The sequence below is a fragment of the Chaetura pelagica genome, unplaced genomic scaffold, assembly GCF_000747805.2.
Source record: "Chaetura pelagica isolate M959 unplaced genomic scaffold, ChaPel_1.0 scaffold153, whole genome shotgun sequence".
NCBI lineage: Eukaryota > Metazoa > Chordata > Aves > Apodiformes > Apodidae > Chaetura > Chaetura pelagica.
In genome coordinates this window covers 1591334-1611110 of record NW_009952707.1, presented here as the reverse complement: position 1 = coordinate 1611110, position 19777 = coordinate 1591334, and the positions used below count along the sequence as shown (strand labels likewise).

The window sequence follows — 19777 nt, the reverse complement described above, 5'->3', positions numbered from 1 at the left end:
CAGGACAGAATGGGAGATTCTTTCTAGCAACACTTTGGTTCTGTGCAATTTCTTTATATTTAAGAATTCCAGTATTTATTAAAGAACAGTCATGTGTCCCCATAAAAAGCCAGCCAGACACCATAATGTCTGCACCCCATATATCACACTTATCTAAACTTCTGTAGATGCAAAGTTGTGTTTACTAAGATGATCACAATAACTTGGCATTGATAGCAAAACACGATGGAGCCAGTATATTTGATTCACAACAGTAGTAGTGAAGTAGCTGGCTATTTCCTATTGTTTTAGCAAAATTACTACTCCAGTTAAAAAGCACATGTTGGATTTTATGACAATGTAAGGAAGTAAGTGTCCCTAACAAATGAGCTAAGGATTTGACCCCTCACTTGTTTTGCCCACCAAGGACAAGGAATTGACCCTTAATGATCTGCCTATCATTTAGGTAAGTCAGTAGACTTTAAAAAGGTTGTGATGCTCATGACATCTTGGTTGAAAAGCTGGATAAAATAATGCTTACCTTCTCATAATGTTTTCCTCAAAAGTTTCAAATCTGCCAAAATTATGTAACAGGCTTTTAAAATGGCAACTATTTTACACTTTCAAACAGAGCTTGCTAAATAATTTCTAGGAAATGTTATATTTGTAGAATGACAGGAATAACATTACCATCTCTAAGAATCCAAAGATATAATCACTAACTACTGAAAGGGGACAAGAAGTCGCTTTTTATCTTGTTTCATTTAGACTGAGGATAAGTCTGTTCCCAGAGATAATATGAAAATATATTATCTCAGAGATAATATGAAAATATATTATCTCAGCCATCTCCCTATGTGACAGAAATGAAGGCCTTACAAAACAGTTCTAAAGCAAATATAGAGTTATGACTTAACTATTTCCAAACAAATACACAATTTTAGCTTAAATAGTTTCAATTGATCACTCAGCACTACTAACATTTATTTTTTCCAGTTGCTGAATTGTCCTCAGGATTGTATCTTTACTCTTTCAATTCTATTCTGACTCTGTTAGATCCCACTTACAGGCATCAAGTCTCATTTGCTTGTGCTAGACTGGAAAAGAACTTGGTGACAGATTTCTGTTTCCTCATTTATGTAGAATGTTAAGCCTTTCCCTTATTAAAAATCATACAAATTGAGCTAAAAAAATTGCCACTTATTGTAAGGCATATTTTTCCCAGTCCTTCAATCACAATCTCTTCTCCAGCCTTACTCTTACTTATCCACATTGACACAGAGCTGTAGAGCAGAAGTGAATGTGCCATTTCAATATTCTCCACACATATACTAAAGTAAAAAGCAGGAATAAAGCATTCTATCTCTTATTTATACTTTCAAGGATCAAATTTACCCTTATGGCCACAATATGTTGCAGAGGTCACATCCATTTAATCCATCACTGCTGAAACTCTTTTTCAGAAAGTGACTGAAACTCGAGACCACCCTCCATCTACTAATGACAAGCTAGGCTCTGTTACAGATATGCCTCTTTTCATTTGGTTGCAGTAACACCTACAGTGACAGTGTCTTCGTGGCTCAGATCATAAAGGTATGCAGGTACTTCCAGTATTTACTACCCTCCTCTGTGATTCCTTCATTACAGCTATTATTGCAATTGAAGAAAAATACTTCCCCCCCCTTCCATATTAGTAAATTAAAAAAATCAGTGTATAACAAACACTCCTTCCATATTTTATGATACTGCACCTTTTTCCTGTTCAGCTGCTTCACTAAGTTCAGGAAGTTTAAGTCCAACTAAATTTTGATTTCTCATCAAAATATGCTCCTGTTAAGAAAAACAGTAACATTTCTAAGTAACTTAACTAGAAATCTCAATTCAAATATCCCTGCCATGCGAACACTAAATATAACATTCACTTTAGTTAATAAATGTAATGGAGATATTTATATTGTTTGAGTCAGATGTAACATTTCATGGATACATGCACATTCACACACACACTCTTAAAGATTACATCTTTCAAATTTCATACATGCATAATTTATAAAAACTCCTGGTCATACAAATAGATACTTGCAATCTATGTCCAATACTCAAGCAGAAAAATTGAGTTTCGTAAATAAGAGTTTCAGTAAATAAGAGGAAGAATACCAATTTTGAATGTAGCTACAGTAATTAGCAAGTCTCCCAGAAAGGAGAGAAAATTCAGAAAATCAGCTATATGAGAGTTTGCTACTTGGGACAATTCTGAAGGAGCTGAAAAGCAAAGCACAGGGAAGCAAAGGAAGTAAAAGAGCATAAGTGACCCTTTTAAAGACAATGTTGTTACATGCTGAGGAAAGAAAGATTCTTCAGATCTAAAATTCTCTTTAGAAATCAAAATAGATAATTTTAGTCTCAAGTAGGTTTCACTAATGTCGTTATTGTTAATCAAATGCTTCCTATTCATAGGTCACGTAAATGACACAAAAATGAGAGACACTGTGTTTTAGACTTACCTTTCAGTCACAATGAAAGCAATTAGTACTTTCTTGACAGCAGTATTACAATTTTTTCTGGGGGTAGAACCTGCATGTGCAAAAGCACATGCACATGAATATGTCCATATTGAAGATACCACAGTACAGTTGATATATATTTGAAGAGAATTAAGAAATAGAATAATTCAACAGAAGTTAGTTACAGGCTACAATTTACTAAAGTTGCAAAGGAAAAACACGATAGAAATCTGTGCTGATTTTGATGAAACTGTTTCCCATTATATTACTGTATGTTAAAATCATGATAAAAATCATGCAAAGGAAGTTGAAAGTTTAGTAAGATATGAAAATAACTTCAAAACATGATACAACTGATAACTAACACTCACCTCTCTGAGCTTTGTCAATTTCTGCATTCGAACTGGTTGCACTTGGATTTGAAGGTCTTTGAATGCTTTTAATTGATTGCTCGATTTACTTCCAAAACCAAAGCTTTTATCTTCCTCAGATGGTAATTTTAAAGGCGTTTTATCTTTCTGTCCAGGCTCCAAGCTATCCCATGATACAGCCCTCAGCAGAGGAGGACGCAGTCCACACAATTTAAATTCTGGTTTACATAAAACTTTATGGTCCCTCATTTCTGGAACAGGAATTTTTAGCTTTGAGTCTGTATTTCCTATTCCTGGTCCTGGTAGATGGGTTTTTAAAGGAATATCATTTTCTTTTCCTTTCTTGAGGAATGATTTTCCAAGTTCATTTTCACAAACATTCATGCAAGTGTTAAGAGACATTCTGCCACCATCACTACCTGAGGGGGAGGATTTTGGTGAAGTATCCATATGTTTACGTGGATCAAAGTTTTCTTTTTGTTCTGACAGCTTTTCTTTGGAGTTTTCAAAACCAGCAGAACGAGGAACCAACCTTCCCTGAGAAATCTTTCTTTGATCATGCTGCCTTCGATCAATTAATTCTTTTGTGGCATTCTGAAAGTAGAGGGACACACATAAAACAGAGAAAAACAGGTGCAGATTGCCACTTCTGTTTCAGGGACACTTGCTTTTAAATGTGTGCTGCTGAAGAGAGAAATAATTTTTAAAAGACACTTGAAAGAACACTGAATTGGGAATCTCTTATCTGAACTTTTGAGATAACCTCCTCCCACTCCAGAATCCATTATAGATACCCTCATACAGCCAAGTTTTTAATCATCTTGATGTAAGGTTTGTCTGAGTATACAACTTTAGCCCTGTATCTTACAGCTCTGTTACTTTGCTTTAATTGTTCTCCATTAGTCTCTCACCTCCCAAGGGAAAAAAAATGAGGTTGTACACAAAGTTAAAGCACATATCGTAATTTACCTCTTCTCACTTCGTGTGCAATACTGTAGATTATAATTTGGCTGCAATCTCTTCAGGAGAACTGGCAGAAGAATGTGTGCCTAATCCTTGACTACTTTGATACAGAATATGTGTTTTGTCTAAGGGCACCTGTGTCAGCAAGTTAAGGCAACCAACATACAAACTAACTGTTGGCTCTGCCTTAGGTATGCTACTGAGCCTCTCCTTTGTGGTTACTGCTACAAAATTCTGCTGCCATACTGTTTTTTTGTATTGCCTAATCTTCTTACAGCATGATCTCTTTAAAGAGCCACCTGATGTTATCTAAAACAAATTAGGAAGCATTTATATAAACTACTCCAGCAATATTTGTGTGGAGCAGTAATATCCCATCGGTGGTGGGGAACATGAGGTACATACAGTACAGTAACCTCTTCCACTGAATCAAAGGGGTCTGGAGGAGGATATCTGTCTAAACCACCAGCATACACCAAAGTGGCTATAGCAAACATTTTAATTTTACTTACAAAGTTATTTAGTGTATTGATTTTAACTGAACTAGAGCAGGGTGCATGGACAGGATGTAAAGGCCAGCTCATTGTCTTCCACTACATTTGCAAGTGCTTCACAATTTCTCAGAGCAGTATCATTTTAATTTTTCCTATGTGAACAGTCTTTTAGCCTTTGAAGTCATATAAATAACAGTCATACTTGTGCTAAGACAGGCAGATTTTATTCAACGCTTGCTGTAAAACACTTACCTCTGCAGTTTGCCTGTCATCCTCTTTCACAGTTCTGTTGTTCTAGCAAAAAAGGAAGAAAAAACTTGCCTTACATGTTTATCTTTCACATCTATGTTGCAAATGTTAGATACAGATATTATGGATGAACTGTGAAATCCTAGTTTTTACACTGTCCCATTAATTTATGAAGTACGTTTAGGGATTATTTTTTTTCCATAAAAGAAGACTATTTTGGATCTTTTTCCATTTTCTGCACTTAACAGATCTCTACAATCCTTCAGCATTTGTTAGCTCATGGATCTTTATCTTCAGAGTTAACATGTATTAGTCCCTCGCTCTTTTTGCAGAAGAAACAAATTAATAATACAATCCTGGTATATAAAATGGTATTCAAAACATCCCATTTGTCTCATGGACTAATAGGACAGCATAATATAATACAGTACAGTAATAACCAGGTTACTGTGCACACTATTCAGCTCTTCTTACCTGCCCTGGAGATACAGACTCAACACCAGTGGTTGTGCATACATCAGACCCTAGGAAGACACACACAAAATAAGGGCATACTCTGATGTTTTGCTCAACATTTCTACTACTACAACATTAGCAAACACATACATGCACAGTTCCACGTAATATAAGGACAAAATTTAAATGTGGAAAGTACTATTTAAAAGGGATAAAAATGATTTAAAATAGTAAGATAGTGAAAGATCGTTAAAGCTTCTCAAAACTCCATTATTGAAAAGAATAAAGAAACAGAGCATGTAACACAGGAATACAGATATAACTTAAAAAAAAAAAAGTTTAAAGTATATATTATGGGCATTCATTAGATGCTTGAATCTACAGATTTTACTTCTGCTCAAGAGATACTAAAAGTACATTTTTGGTGAGCTTTTATAAGTCAAAGTTCAAGCCTACATAGATTATTTTACCTGATGGAACTGGAAGAGTGAGAGAGTTGTTCCGAGATGCTACTGGTGAAACTTTAGGACTAAGTGTAGGTGAAACTGCTTCATTAAAACAACGACCAAAAAAAAAAAGAAAAAGAAAAGGTAATTTAGTTTCTAGACTTATAGCTTCTGAATTTTTAAAATTCAGATAAGATCAAAACATGAATTAAATAATCATCAGTCATGTGCTTGTCCAGAACCTGGCAAGTTGTTTTAACTGCCAAGTTTTACTCAGTAATTAGGAACTTAGAGCAGGTTTTCTCTCATATACCTGCCATAAATTAATACAATTCTGTTGATATACAAAATACTTATTCTCAGTTTTCTAATATGTAAGTATTGCAGGGAAGTAGACACAAGAGAGTGATTCACAAGGAATTTTGGAAAAAAAAAAGGAAAGTTTAAATTAAAAAGTATAGGTTTTTTTATCTTCCGTAAATTGTCAAGTCGATTTTAAGACATAACTTTATCTTGAATTGGTCTTTTGTCCTAGTTTTCAAACACTTCATATGAGGGGAAAAAGTAATTTCAATTGATATTATATTTTAGTCTGCTGATTTTAAAGTAGATTCTGGTCAATTTAGCTTAGTTTACGACTATGTTCAGAATAAAAATCTTTGTAATTATAATTCTGCGGGAATGTTCAGCAGTCTGAATCTTGCCATTACAATTTCATTTTATGTTCCACAGGAACATTAGGAAGAAAATATGCACAAACAGAAATTTGTGACCTTTTTTTAGATTCCAATACACATACTTCATGCTTTTCAATTATGGCAGTAATAGGAAATTACTCCTATTTGGAGTGTGCCATTCAGGCACTTAAAAAGTTTACACCATCCTCCACTCTTATATCTGCATATAGACACTGATATGGAATTGTGGGGAGGCACAGAGGGATTCTGACCTTCAAATTAACAAAGTGTGTGTATACAGTAGCAATGTATGCATTACAGTAGATGGCTTGATTGTGCCTTTGCAGATCTTTGAAGTGGAATATAAAATTTTGAATTCAGGATCCTACGCTTACCTGTGGGTGACTCCGGAAGGCTGCTTCTCGACTTTCTGCCTCTGCGTGTTAGAAACCTCTCACTCACTTTCTTTGCTTCTTCTAGCAATTCAAGATTCTTCTTTTTGTCTTCCTCTGATATTTTGACATCTGGTAGCTGATCATTTACCAGATCAATCACATGACCGCTGTTGTCTGGGTGGAAAATGTCAGAATTAGATCTGTACCACATATTTCCAGATAGGTTGTGGTATTTCAGCATAACAAGTACAAAACATATCTATAAATTTAGCTTTGAGTTTGCATTTAACAAACATTCATGTCTGCAAGTCCTCAAAACCCCAGGTAACTCACTAAGATTAAGTCATTATGATCAAAGATGCTCTGATATGTGAAACTGGCTTTTCTGGCTGTGTCCCCAGTATAGTTTTTCTGATTTATCTGTAAAAGTGGCATTAGATCAATTTGAACTAGCAGTCACAACATTTCTGCTATAGACTTAGTTTTTCCATGCATATTGCTGAATTTCATAAAGTTCCTACTGGCTCATTCCTCCAGCCTGTCTAGGTCTCTTTGAATTGCAGCACTGCCCTCAACCTATATGAATTAATCTCCCCCAATTTGATTTCATCTGCTAATTTGATGAGACTGCACTCCATCCTCCAGTTCATTGATAAAAATGGAAAGCAGAACTCAGTTGCTTGAGTGGGTTCCAAGACACAGCCAAAGGTCAACTGCAGCAGTTGGAACAGAAAGCAGGCTTGAAGCTCTGTATTCTGCAAAATGACATCTGGAAAGGTTTGCGTCTTCCAGAGAACTCTCTCCTTTTGCTAATATCTGAGGAGCATATGACTAACCACATAGTCACTAGAATAAGTAATTATGTAGCAAGAATCTCATTGGGAAGTGAAGCAATGAAGAAAATAATCCCCTGGACAGCTTGCTTGAAGTTTAATCTGATACGACAATCAAACTAAAACACTTAAGGCTTAAATTATAGAATCATAGAATAATAGAACTATTCAGATTGGAAAAGACCCTTGGGATCACTGAGTCCAACATCATCCCTATGCTACAAAGTTCCTCCCTAAACCATATCCACCAACACCACACCCAAATGACTCTTAAACACATCCAGGAATGGTGACCCAACCACTTCCCTGGGCAGCCTGTTCCAGTGTCCAACCACTCTTTCTGTGAAAATTTTTTTCCTAATGTCCAGTAAACCTCCCCTGTTGCAGCTTGAAGCCATTCCCTCTTGTTCTGTCGCTAATTACCTGTGAAAAGAGACCAGCACCAACCTTTCTACAACAACCTTTCAGGTAGTTGTAGAGACTGATGAGGTCTCCCCTCAGCCTCCTCTTTCTCAAACTAAACATCCCCAGCTCCTTCAAGTGTTCTTCATAAGATTTATTCTCTAGGCCCTTCACCAGCTTCATTGCCCTCCTCTGTCCTTGCTCCAGCACCTCAATGTCTCTCTTGAATTGAGGTGCCCAAAATGGACGCGATACAACAGGTGTGGCCTCAAAAGTATGTTAAGCTCCTTGCTAAAAATTTCCAGCCCTTCAAAAGTAACAAGACCAGTACTAATGAACAGTGTTTTGTGTACAACAAGAATTTTAAGCATGTATGTCTCTATATCTCCAGCCTTCTTGAAATGTTAAGCTGACACACTAATCTATTGACTTTATGAAACTAACAATCAACGTACTTCCCTGGCTCTGTCTGCATGCAATCCACTCAGGATCATAAACTCACAATAACAATTCAACATGCTAGCAGTATTTCCTGTGCATGCATTGCAGACAGTAAACACAGGAAAAAAAGCTGTAGTCAATACAGTCAAACTCAAAATGTAGGTCTTCACTGCATGCCACATTTTCTGTGAAAACATCCTAGCTTAAATGAATAATCACTTCTTACCAACAGAAGTCAATGAACTTGTTGAATTCCTAGAGGCACGGTTAGAATGTCTTCTATGAGGACTACGGGGCCTAGAGAGAAAAACGAACACATAAAAATTATGGGAGTAGCATCCAAAACAAAGTTCTACTTCTCTTTAAAAAGTTAATATTAAAAGAAAGTATTTTTCTTTTATTAAAAAAAAAAAGAAAAAAGAAAAAAGAAAACAAAAGGTGCACTCAAGCTAGGTATTTAAGTTGTCCAAGTATCTAGCCTTGAAACATTATCTACTCAAATTTTCAACTGATACTTATTATATTTCACCAGCTCAGGAATGTGGTCCTATCCCAGTTTCTGGGTGCTACAAAAGTTTCTTTCACAGCTTCACCAAAACAGCAAGGAGGACTGAACAGATGCAAGGAAGGAAGGGAAGGCAGAGAGGTGGAAGAGTGGCCTACACTTGTTGCAATTTTTCTTCAGGCAGAAAAAAAAGGTCCATTAGCTCAATTTCCAATGTTTTCAACTTAGGACTTAAAAAGAACTGAGCATATTTTAATTGGATTTAGAAGAAAATTATAAAGATGCTGGCTAATAATACAATGATGTCCTAATACCTCAGAATATTGTCTTATGAAACAAAGTTAGCCAGCAGTGTCAGACTACCAACAATTTTTTGTAAGGAAAGAAACAATATGCAATAAAAGTAGCTTCATCAGCATCACCTTAAGTTATATAAAATAATATGTCTTTTAAGTCAATACCAAGATAACATGCACAAGACTGGAAGGTAGATTTATTCTGAAAATTATATGTAATACATTAAACCTGTCAAAAGAAGAAGCATTTTCTGCAGTTCATAAAACTATAAAATGTGAAGTATACAAAACTAAATACAATACTTGCAAAAACTGTTGGTAAAAATTGCATAGTATTTTTCATAGGCCTTTCTTGGAAATGTTCTGCCCTCACAAATAAGCTTTATTATGCAGACTGTCATATATTCTAGGCCCACCTTTTGCTAAAACCCTTCCTTCTTCTTTAAAACACACTTCAGTAATTTAAAGATCATACAAAGGGATTGTTTTTAAGAGCAACATAGTTTGTTGCTGCATTTTCCTTTCCATAGGCAAAATAATTACAACAGATTGCAAATGTTATTACTACAATGTCTGTTTTACAGCATGATTCTAAGAATATTGTAATGAGATGGTAACATAGCCAGTTCTTTAAGAAGGGAACACAGACAACACAGGCTTTGTACATAAAATACACTCATTTGTAAGACTTAACACTGATGGCTGAACATACCTTGAGGAAGTTACATTTTTAGTATTTTTAAACCAGTAATTAAAAAACAAATCTTATAAGGATTAATTTCCTAACTCTACATCAGTCTACAAAGTTCTCATTGGTTCAGTGGAAATATTTATATAATGAAAGGAAGCACAACTGGTGCATCTATATAATTAGTAAACCTGATGTAGGGATTTAGCTACCAAATTGAATTTCCATGGGAATAAAACTTCAGGAAACACAAAAGTGCTCAAGTATACTTTCTTCAGTCTCAACTCATTGACTGGGTCTAAGTAAAGGTTCAAATTTGTACAGAAGGACAATACTGTACATTGCCATGCACAGAGGGAGAGGAATTCAACTGTCAGTCATCCTTGTAGCAGGTGGAGGATTGTAACACACACTCCCCCTCCCTGTATGTCTACAGAAGGGTTTGGCCAAGTAATCTTTTCCTCATCGGGCCATATTTTATTTGCTAGCTTGGATGGATTTCAAAAGGTACACCTTTTATTTCAAATTATGTAAAACCTTAATTGAAATTTTTTTTTGTAGTTTTAAATTATGCTATTCTAAAAGACAAGAAAGTTAATCTAAACTTAAAGTATACTGACTCAGGTTGGCAGGCCCAGTATTATAAGAAAATCTACTCTTTTAGTATCAATTATATTCCTGTGTCCCCTCCCAAAATGCAAAGACAATATGATTAAATTACAAAGAGATATACAGCAATAATATTTTAACACAAGATAAATTTCAAAGCAATATTTTAAAACACAGCTCCTGGAATTACTGTACAATTTATGCATAGATTGTTAATGTATTATATAGTACCTGTTAACCAGATTTTTATCAATTTCTACATCTGGCGTAACAGCATTCTCTGGAAGAACAATAGAAGGAGTACTGCATGCTGTCCCTTCAACAGTAGTGTCCTGAATGGTTTGTGACAAATATAAAAATGTAGTTAAAAAGAAATTCAAAACACTGAATACTGACAGTCTATGTGGAAGATACTGTGTATTGCCCAGTTTAGCTAAAAGAAAATATGACTGAACTAATGATAAAATAAATATGAATCAGAGGTCTAGACTTAAATGGCTAAAAAGAGATGATGGACACCTGGAATTTTCTGTTTTCTTAACAAATTTTTAATGCACACAAGCTAAATTCAGTGAGCATGGAACTAACGAGAATGCTTTAAAATGGTAGACAAACTGATTTTTCACAAAGCAAACCATTCCTTTACTGAAGTACATATACCAGTATTAAGTGTACACATGCTATTCAAAATACCAGAAAATAATTATAAGATTATCTTGTTAGTGTTCTACTTGGTTTTCTCTCCCACTAACTGGAAAAATATTTTTTTAAAAATAGAAGTGCTATATTTAATAATACACAATATAATCTTTAAGCAACAAATAAACTGGTACTCAGTATCAATGCATGCTTGCATTCTTAAGAAAATACAAGAACTTGTCCCAAGAACTTAAATCCCACACCTTCTTCCACAATGATGCCAAACAGCTGAAGACAAAGGAATCTGTTTACTGTGCTATTCCAAACAGAGATGCAGCAAATTGGAAAAATGAACTGTGGATTTCTCATATGTAGCAAAAAATTATTACTCTTCCCCATGCACCACATTCAGATTCACACACACCCCCAAAAAAACCAACCACCTCTGTCCTTTTGAAAGGCTACATAAGCAATTTGGTTTTGGGAAAAGTGATTCACATAAAATCACGCAGAGGGTGGAAAGTGTAGACACCTGTTAAAAGCTGCATTTTTTATTTTAGAAAACAATCAAGAGAGAAATAGAATACATCAGAGCAGTATAAATATTTATTAGCTGCAGGGAAAGCTTCCTGAAAGTGGCAGGGGGGGAGTGCCATCAACTGACTTGCAAAATGTGAGGCATAATTTTAAATTCTCAAATTCTAATTGTTTATGCTATGCACTGGTATGTAGAAATATTTTAATTTTTTTTGCTATTTGGAGTCTAAACTTTTCTTGAAACTGCATCCTAAAGTTATAAGAAATTTTTACTTCAGTTGGCATGGGATTAGTAATAGAACAGAATGGAACATTTTCAGTTGGAAGGGACTAACACTGACCATCTAGTCCAACTGCCTGACCCCTTCAGGGTTGGCCAAAACTGAAAGCATGTTATTAAAGGTATTGCTCAAGTGCCTCTTGAACACTGACAGGCCTGGGGCATCAAACACCTCTCTAGGAAGCAAAGCTTCTGAAATTTCTAAAAGATCGTGTTTGCTGTTCAAGCCAATTACATTCAACTGTTATAATTTTGCTTTTATTGAAATAACATTTGCTGTCAATTTTCCTTACTACTTTTAAGAATTTTTACCTACTAGAGGTGACATCTGTAATTAATTCAGACTAACATTTATTTTAGTAACATTAATTAATGAATGTCAATGAATGATTGTTTCAGTCATCTGCTGTCCTGTGGAGAAATTAGCATAGTCATAAGGTTTGTTACAATAAACAAGCATCCAAGAAACCTAACACTTACATGACTGCTAAAATCTATCAGATACTACAGAACTCTCCCACTGCTGCATTTCATTCTTGTTGAAATAATATTTTCTGATTAATAAAAGGAACTCTAGAAGCATTTTGAAAACAGTGTACTAAAGTATATAGCAGAAGCCCTCTTGCTCTCAAAGTCAATAAAATGATATCTCATTTAGGGTTCTTGATTCTGATGCAAATAACATTTTTTGTGTACTAAAATAAATACATTCCATGCAGCTCCATATTTCTATACTCATAATTTACATACAACATTCCTTGGCAGATTCAAATTGCCAGTCACAGGAAAGCAGAATGGGAAACATGCCAAGAATATAACATGAAGATACACATTTAAGAAAAATATCCTTGTAATATTGGAAATGTTAGAATGTAAAGGCATGATCTATTTGAGATTCAAGCACGCAACTGATATTGTATGAAAGCAAGTTTTAGTAATATTCTTGAAAACATTACTAAGTAACAATGTACTTAGTCTAACAGTCAATGAGAAGAATTCAGGTGACTGCCTTGCTGATGGGGCAAAGCAGCTGAGTACACATGTGCACTGTTTATACTAATCTCATGACTGACAAAGAGCAAAAGCTCTTGAATGACGCAACATCAGCCCTAGAGTCACTCCAGTCCATTTCAGGACTCTAAAGCAGCTTATTTAAAAAAAAAAAAAAAAAGCTGTAGCACAGGCTAGTTCAGGTCAGGTAGAAAAAAAAGTATTTAAAAAAAAAAAAAAAAAAAAAAAAAAAAAAAAAAAAAAAGCTGTAGCACAGGCTAGTTCAGGTCAGGTAGAACACATTAATCTTGGTCAGCAGCTAGAGCAGTTCAACTCTTACACAGGTGAAACTTCCCACCTCCCCTTGTCCAAACCTATTGCACATTTGTACAGGAGAGGAGCAGGAAAAGCTAGAACATGAAGTTGTTTGCAGGGCCAGCTGGCTTGAATCAAAAGAAATCTTGATACTCGGAAGAGTACTCAGGCTGCTACTTGCATATCTTGGATGAGAAGCTTTAACAGGAAGCTGAAGTTATCTCATAGTTGTACATCTACACAAACATGATACAGAAGTTTTCCACCACACTCCCACTGCCTGCCTGTAACTGTCCTCTCTGTGTTAGCTTCCAAGCACATCCACTCTTCAGACATTCCCAACAGCTGCTTCCTCTCCTAGTACCAATGACTACCTGCTACTAGGCCTTTGCTTCTTTTTTGCTCAAGCCCTACTCCCATTAAAATGTAAGGTAAAACTGACTCCACCTCTTCGGCTTAGTTGGGAACTGCCTCACATGCTCTGGGAGGATAACTGTGTGTCATCTAGTCTTGCAGGGAGGCTTGTGCAGGGCTGAGAGGATGGCACATGCAGTTTGGTCTCTAACAGAAGATCCAAGAGGCTCAGGGATACTCAGGATGGGTAGGATCTGCAGGTACTATGGCTGTTAAGCTCTACCACTAGGTATACAGAAAATGTGGTTTTAGAAGTTTTATAATCCAGCAAAATTTGGGTGGATTTGAACAGTAATGGGAGAAAAAAAAAATCTCTCTCTACTAAAAGAGCTATCCTGCCAGGGCAGTCAGATGATAAAGCTTTACTGTATACCACCTGAATTCTTTAAAGCACTGGAGGGGAAAAACAAATCCTCTGTCACCTGCCTATGATCTTAGAAATTAATTAAAGGTCTGGACTGAATTTCAGAACAAATTTGGCCTGAAACAGACAGGTATGTGAAAGGCCTCAGAAAAGTTATACGTCTCAGGGAGCAGTCTTTTGAGTGAGATGAGGTTTTAAATAAGCTTAATTTACATATTTAAGTAAAGTGGTGAGCTTAGAGTTTAGCAAGTAAGGTAAGGAAATTGGATTGCAGTTGCAACTAGTTGAAACAGGCAGAAGAACAAAGGAAACATGGGTCATCTTCGGAACAAAACAGATAACGTGCAGTGACTTTATAAAAGTAAAATACAAATTTAAATAGGAATTATATAAAAAAAGAAATGTGGAAGCTTGAATGATGGAATAATCAGTGTACAAGAAACATTACAAACATTTGAGAGACTTTTCCTCAGCAGTCAGAAGAGCAAGTAAAATAGTGTTCAGGATACAAAACCAGAAGAAAGCTGGAAATAGAAATAGGGATTTTTATTTTTCTGTAAAAAAAAGGGAAAGATGGTAGCTCACAACCAACACTGAAAGTGTAGGGAGATATATTGGCTACTATAAATCTTAACATAACTGGTATGGATTCAATTTTCTTTGCAACAGTTATGCATTATATACAGAGAAATTACATTTTTGACACTAAAAACCTAAAGTAATTTTTTAAGAGTCAGCACAAAAAACTAAGAACTTAACTACATAATCTTAATTCAGACAATATTTCAAACAAGTGGCTAAAGTTCTCTGAACTAAGCCAACTGCCCTCACACCTGTGTTAATGGGAATTTTACATCTACTTTCCTCAGGAACTGAATGCCAGTGAACACTTTGTTGAATGTTGTTTAGAGTTAGTCAGAATGGTGAACACAGGCTGCCATAAGAAATACTAAAATGGAAAACCATATTTGTTTTCTCAAAATGAATTTGAGAAATATAACCCAGGTCTTCCCAACCTATAAAAGGTACTTAAAGTAGGCAAGAAATAACATGAGATATAAGATTCATTCTTTTTTTCTCAGAGCTGTTTTGTGAATGTGTGTGCATTTGTGCATGCAAGAAAAAGGTGGGGGAGCATGTCCTGAAACAGAATGAGAAAATTGTTAGACACCAGATAGCACTTTGGCTAAGATGAGATTCCAGACTTGGAAAGTGTTTTTCAATAGCAGAAAACAGAAAAGTCCACCAGTTTTTAGTTCCTCCCGATGCCCTCTCCTTGCTTGCAAGTCCTTATCTCATATTGATAAGCTCTTTTACTTATTACATAGTCGTGCTGTACAACTGGACTGCAGCAAGACCCAAGAGTCATAAGAGGCATGAAAAGATCAAATTCTCAGAACATTGGCTGGTTGCAACCCTTAACTGAAGTGGGCTCATGAGCAGTGAGTTGGTTAAAATCCTTCCACTGTTACTTTGTGCCTAAAAAGAACAACATACCTAAACCAAAACATTTCACAGTGAACTGATTTGGAACTATCAAAGTATAGCTCATTTAAGACCTGCCTCTAAAAGTTCTGCATTATATATATTAATTTTTTTTTTTCATGTTAGGTGGTTGGAGTTCTTCGTATTTCCAATTTGACATGCATGTTCAGGATTAGATTCATTAATGTCATCGAGCTTTTTGTATTTTTTCTTTTCAGATATGTTTTACACAGCAAGTCTTTTGTATTAAAATACTTTTCACATGGGGAGTTAAAAAAAACCCCCACAAAATCTACTTTAACTAATATATGTTCTCAGCTAATAGTCCAATGAACTTGCATCCATCTGGGGTGTTTATCTTAAGCCAGGAAACTAACACTCAGCACGATGTGCAATTTAGATGGAATGCATGACAAATCAGTGTAGAGCTCACTGCTGACACTATTTTCCAGCAATATTAAAGTAGCGGATGTTTTCACCTAAAGTGTAGAATACAGTGTCCTCAAAACCAGTGACAGTGATACATTTTTAAATGAGGATGTGCCAGATTACAAATCCTCTGTTTCTTTACACCAGTTTGCATAAAACAGGAAGATCTGGATAACCTGTGATTTTGTAATCACAGTAAGGTTATTTACCTCAGCCAAGCTAAAAAGTATAAACCACCACACACTTTATTAGAACATAAAATTACTTTTTATAAGTGGTATAAAATATTTTAAAAGGAGACGTATAATCTCCTAATGATTTTTTTTTTTAATCTGCAAGTAAAACATGTAAAAACATATAGATGCTACAATTTTGAGTAGCAAAATTATGCTCTCTGTATCGTTCCAGCATATGATCAGTTACTACTATGGCAAATAAAACACTGAGAAAGATCTCAAACCAAAAACCAGATTTCCATCTTTCACACTAACGTGAATTGCACAATGTCTTCTGTATCTGTAAAGGCAAAGCTAGATCTTTCAAGACTACTGTGGAGTACAAGTCTAAGTTTTTTTCTCAGAAGTTAGAGTTTTCTGTAGTAACATCACAAAGGACATTGTTGGACAGCTGTGCTTTAAACGGTTCAGAACTGACAGACATAAGCCTCCAGATCAAACTGATAAACAAGTGCCTCAGCAACTTCAGTTCTCATTCCTTACTCTGTGAAATATTTGAAGAATTCTAAGAATATCTACTGAAAGATCATTCATAGCTTCATTAATTAATCAAAACACACTAGTACTTAGCAATTATTAGAAGTTATTTTATGAACTCCTAAATACACACAAACAGGTTTCAGCCTCAGGTTTCTCATAAGTGTCAGAAAACACTTTGGTAAGAGTGCTTACTTTGGCTGGAGGAGAACTGCTGTGTTGTGCCTCTTTTGATTGTCCCTTGTCTTCAGGTAAGGTTGGCATGGTGAACAGTGTGAAGCACGTGGAACTGCACTGTGGACTAACAGGATCATGCACTGCTGAGAATATCTGTTTGAAGCTGGCCTGAAAGCATAAGCACTGTGATCCGCAGGCTGTGTTAGATGCCAAAAATACAAATCAAATCCATTTAAAACTACACACTAACACTAAAATCACTTTACAATAACAACCAGTATTAAGGTTTAACATTTAAAATGCTATCTTGTGTTTTATTAACTAAAGCTCTCAACGTATAACGCAGTAAATGCATTCAAAACAGACAGCACTCCATTCTTGTTGCTATTTTGAACTCTTCCCTCCATTTTACAGATCCTTCTCGCTATGACTCTCGGCTGTGACCAAGCGACCCTCTAAAAATCCTCTGGGAAGGAAACTACATCTTGCATATCTATAATATGCCTTTTAGTAAGTAAAAAAATCCTGATGCTACAGAGCGTGATGTCACATCTGAAAGAAAAGAGTGAAACTGGAAACCCAGATGGTGGCACTCTTCCTTTGAACAAGAGCAAGGCCCGGGGGGAATTGTGCAGACTTGGTTTACATCCGCACGAGACAACACTGTGCAACTCAGTTCTGAAGCAAAACAGCAGTAGGGAAAAAAAAAAAATGACTGCCTATTAGCTGAGAAAATTCTTGTTATTAGTATCAACAGGAGCTACTGCGAGTTAGCATTAAGGCCTGTAGTCTGAAGATGAGAAATGTTGAGTGCTAATCCTTACAGCTACAGCGTATGTATTGCAAGATTTACTGTGACACCTACCGGACAGCTAAGGAACAGTCCTCATAAATAAATCATTCGACTCCTCAGTGGTGCCTACGGATGACAGACAATGCAGTTATCAGAGACAATCTGGTGCAGTTTCTGTCTGGATTAGTACGAGCTAACTATATGACCTTTACAGTTAATTTCTGTACAGCTGTGTACAGAATGGAGCTTTACACTCAGTAATATAACACTTTCAGTAATATGTCAAGGACAAACATACCCATAGACCTCCAAAACATCATTCTTTTACCCTTCTGAAAATCAAGATAGATGGAAAAAAGAAGTTGAGATGATGAGAAGCTCAAAGCACTTAGCAGCATTGTAAGATTAACTTTCCACAAGGCAAAGAAACATTGGTTTATTGAGGCTGATAAAAACTTTCAAAATACTTGTATTGATTTAAAAAAAAAAAAAAAAAAAAAAAAAAAAAAAAAAAGAGGCAAAACCATTAATAGGAAACACTGAAGCAGCTTCAGTAGTGAGAAGTTCCTCACCTTTTTCACAGAAAAAAATTCTATTGTAAAACCTAGAGGGTGTGGGAAAACTTTTGAGCTACAGAAGCAGCTGAGACCCATGTTTTTATTAATTTATTTCACATTATATTGGAAACTTAATTTACCTTTTACTTCAAGAGGAATACAAGGCGACCTCACATGAACTTTAACGCAGATCTAACAGACTGTAAAAATGACTTCTACACAAGTATTAGTGTGTTCAAGAAAATAATTATTTCGTTGAAGTTCTTTGCTAAAGTCAGTGAAAAAGATTCAACATACATAATTATGAAGATTAAGATAAAAACTTTTGAAACAGTGAGCATAATTATTTTTCAGAGCAGCCTATGGTGTAGGAACAACATGTTTAAAGCTTCTGTATATATTTTGAATCTGTTCTGGCTGAATATCTAGCTCTACTGCAGTAAATGGAACACCTCTGACTTAAAAGTTGAGGAAGCTTTCTATTAATAAAAAGAAGATTTTAAAATGGTTATTAAGGCAAAGTACCTTTAAAGTCCCTCATATGATGAAAAATAGACATTTATGATTACATCTATTAATAAACCCACAGAGATTAGGTAGATAGCAGTAGCATAAAACATTTATGTGTTTCAGCAGTTAGGAATTTTTGTATCAAAACAACAGTCACCAATTGCTAACAACACAGGAAGATGAGATAGAAGTGAGGCAACTAAAAAAAGTGACATGGACTTGCTTTTCATCTCTGTAATAAAATCCTGGCATCCTATGCAATTCCTGAGTTTGCAAGAACTCAAATTCAAACAAAAACAAAAAAAGAGAAGATACAAATTTGGCTATTTATCTGATCCCTCTTAGTGTTTGCCTTATGAACGTCTAATGGTTCTTATAGGCTCAACTCAACAGAATGCTGGGCCTGAAAATCCAGGAATGTTTCAAGTCACAGCCAAAGTGTATTTGCAGTCCTAAGCAGCACTGTATAATATAATATATATATAATATATATATATAAAATGTATATGTATGTTGCATCCAAGAGGCTTTTCCCGGGTCTTAGCTGAGTTCCTAGTATATACTAAACTTGAAAAAACAATGCAAGTCACATTTAAAAAAGAAAGTGCTATTAAGCACATTAGGTTTTGGTTCATTTTTCAGATTTAAAAAGCTAGAAAACTTTAAAAGAAAAAAAAAATAGATCAGCAGACTTGTCTAAGAATAGAAAGGGACAAATCCTGAGCTATGTTGTCTTAGAAATGCAGCACAGAAAGTACAGCCAAGGAAGAACAGAGGGTAGAAAGATGAATTTATGCCACCTTAGCAACCCCCAGATTTGGAGTGGACTGAGTTCAGTCTGTTTCTGACACAATTAGAGCCTTACTCTGACTTCCTTAGAGAGCTATCTTGCAAATAAGAAAAAGTTCCAAGTCTTTTCAGTAGGAAAATTTCTTCTTCTAACTTTCCATTCTTTCCTAATATTTCTCCAGAAAACCCCATTGCTGAGGAGTGTACTGGAGCAGTGAAAGCTTCCATATAGTTATTCATATCATGAGGCTTCTTAAAACAAATGCAGTCCTTGCATACCTTGACTGCACTGCTACAGGTGCCAATGTAAGAGCTTACTGGTATTACAACAAATTATATAAGGACATCATTCAATTAATAAGCTATATATGATTTAAAACTCCTGAATTATTGCTTTTTTAAAATCTAAAAGCGTGTTTTTAACCTGCACAGTGTTCTTTAAATAAGTAGTCCATATCCTTTAAAGAGTTTATGATG

The 19777-nt window shown here is 35.4% G+C and overlaps 1 protein-coding gene across 1 annotated transcript in view; it reads right to left on the bottom strand.

The window, feature by feature from the left end:
- Positions 1-16738, bottom strand: part of MRVI1 (murine retrovirus integration site 1 homolog) — a 32262-nt gene extending 15524 nt beyond the window's left edge. Inside the window, exons 1-9 of the mRNA XM_009994241.1 lie at positions 16670-16738; positions 10540-10640; positions 8437-8507; positions 6535-6708; positions 5487-5564; positions 5035-5084; positions 4564-4605; positions 2855-3448; positions 1731-1809 (exon numbers count right to left, since the gene is read on the bottom strand). Of these exons, the coding sequence (XP_009992543.1) occupies positions 1731-1809; positions 2855-3448; positions 4564-4605; positions 5035-5084; positions 5487-5564; positions 6535-6708; positions 8437-8507; positions 10540-10640; positions 16670-16738 (1258 nt within the window). The remainder of the gene's footprint in view (positions 1-1730; positions 1810-2854; positions 3449-4563; positions 4606-5034; positions 5085-5486; positions 5565-6534; positions 6709-8436; positions 8508-10539; positions 10641-16669) is intronic.
- Between the last annotated feature and the right edge of the window lie 3039 nt (positions 16739-19777).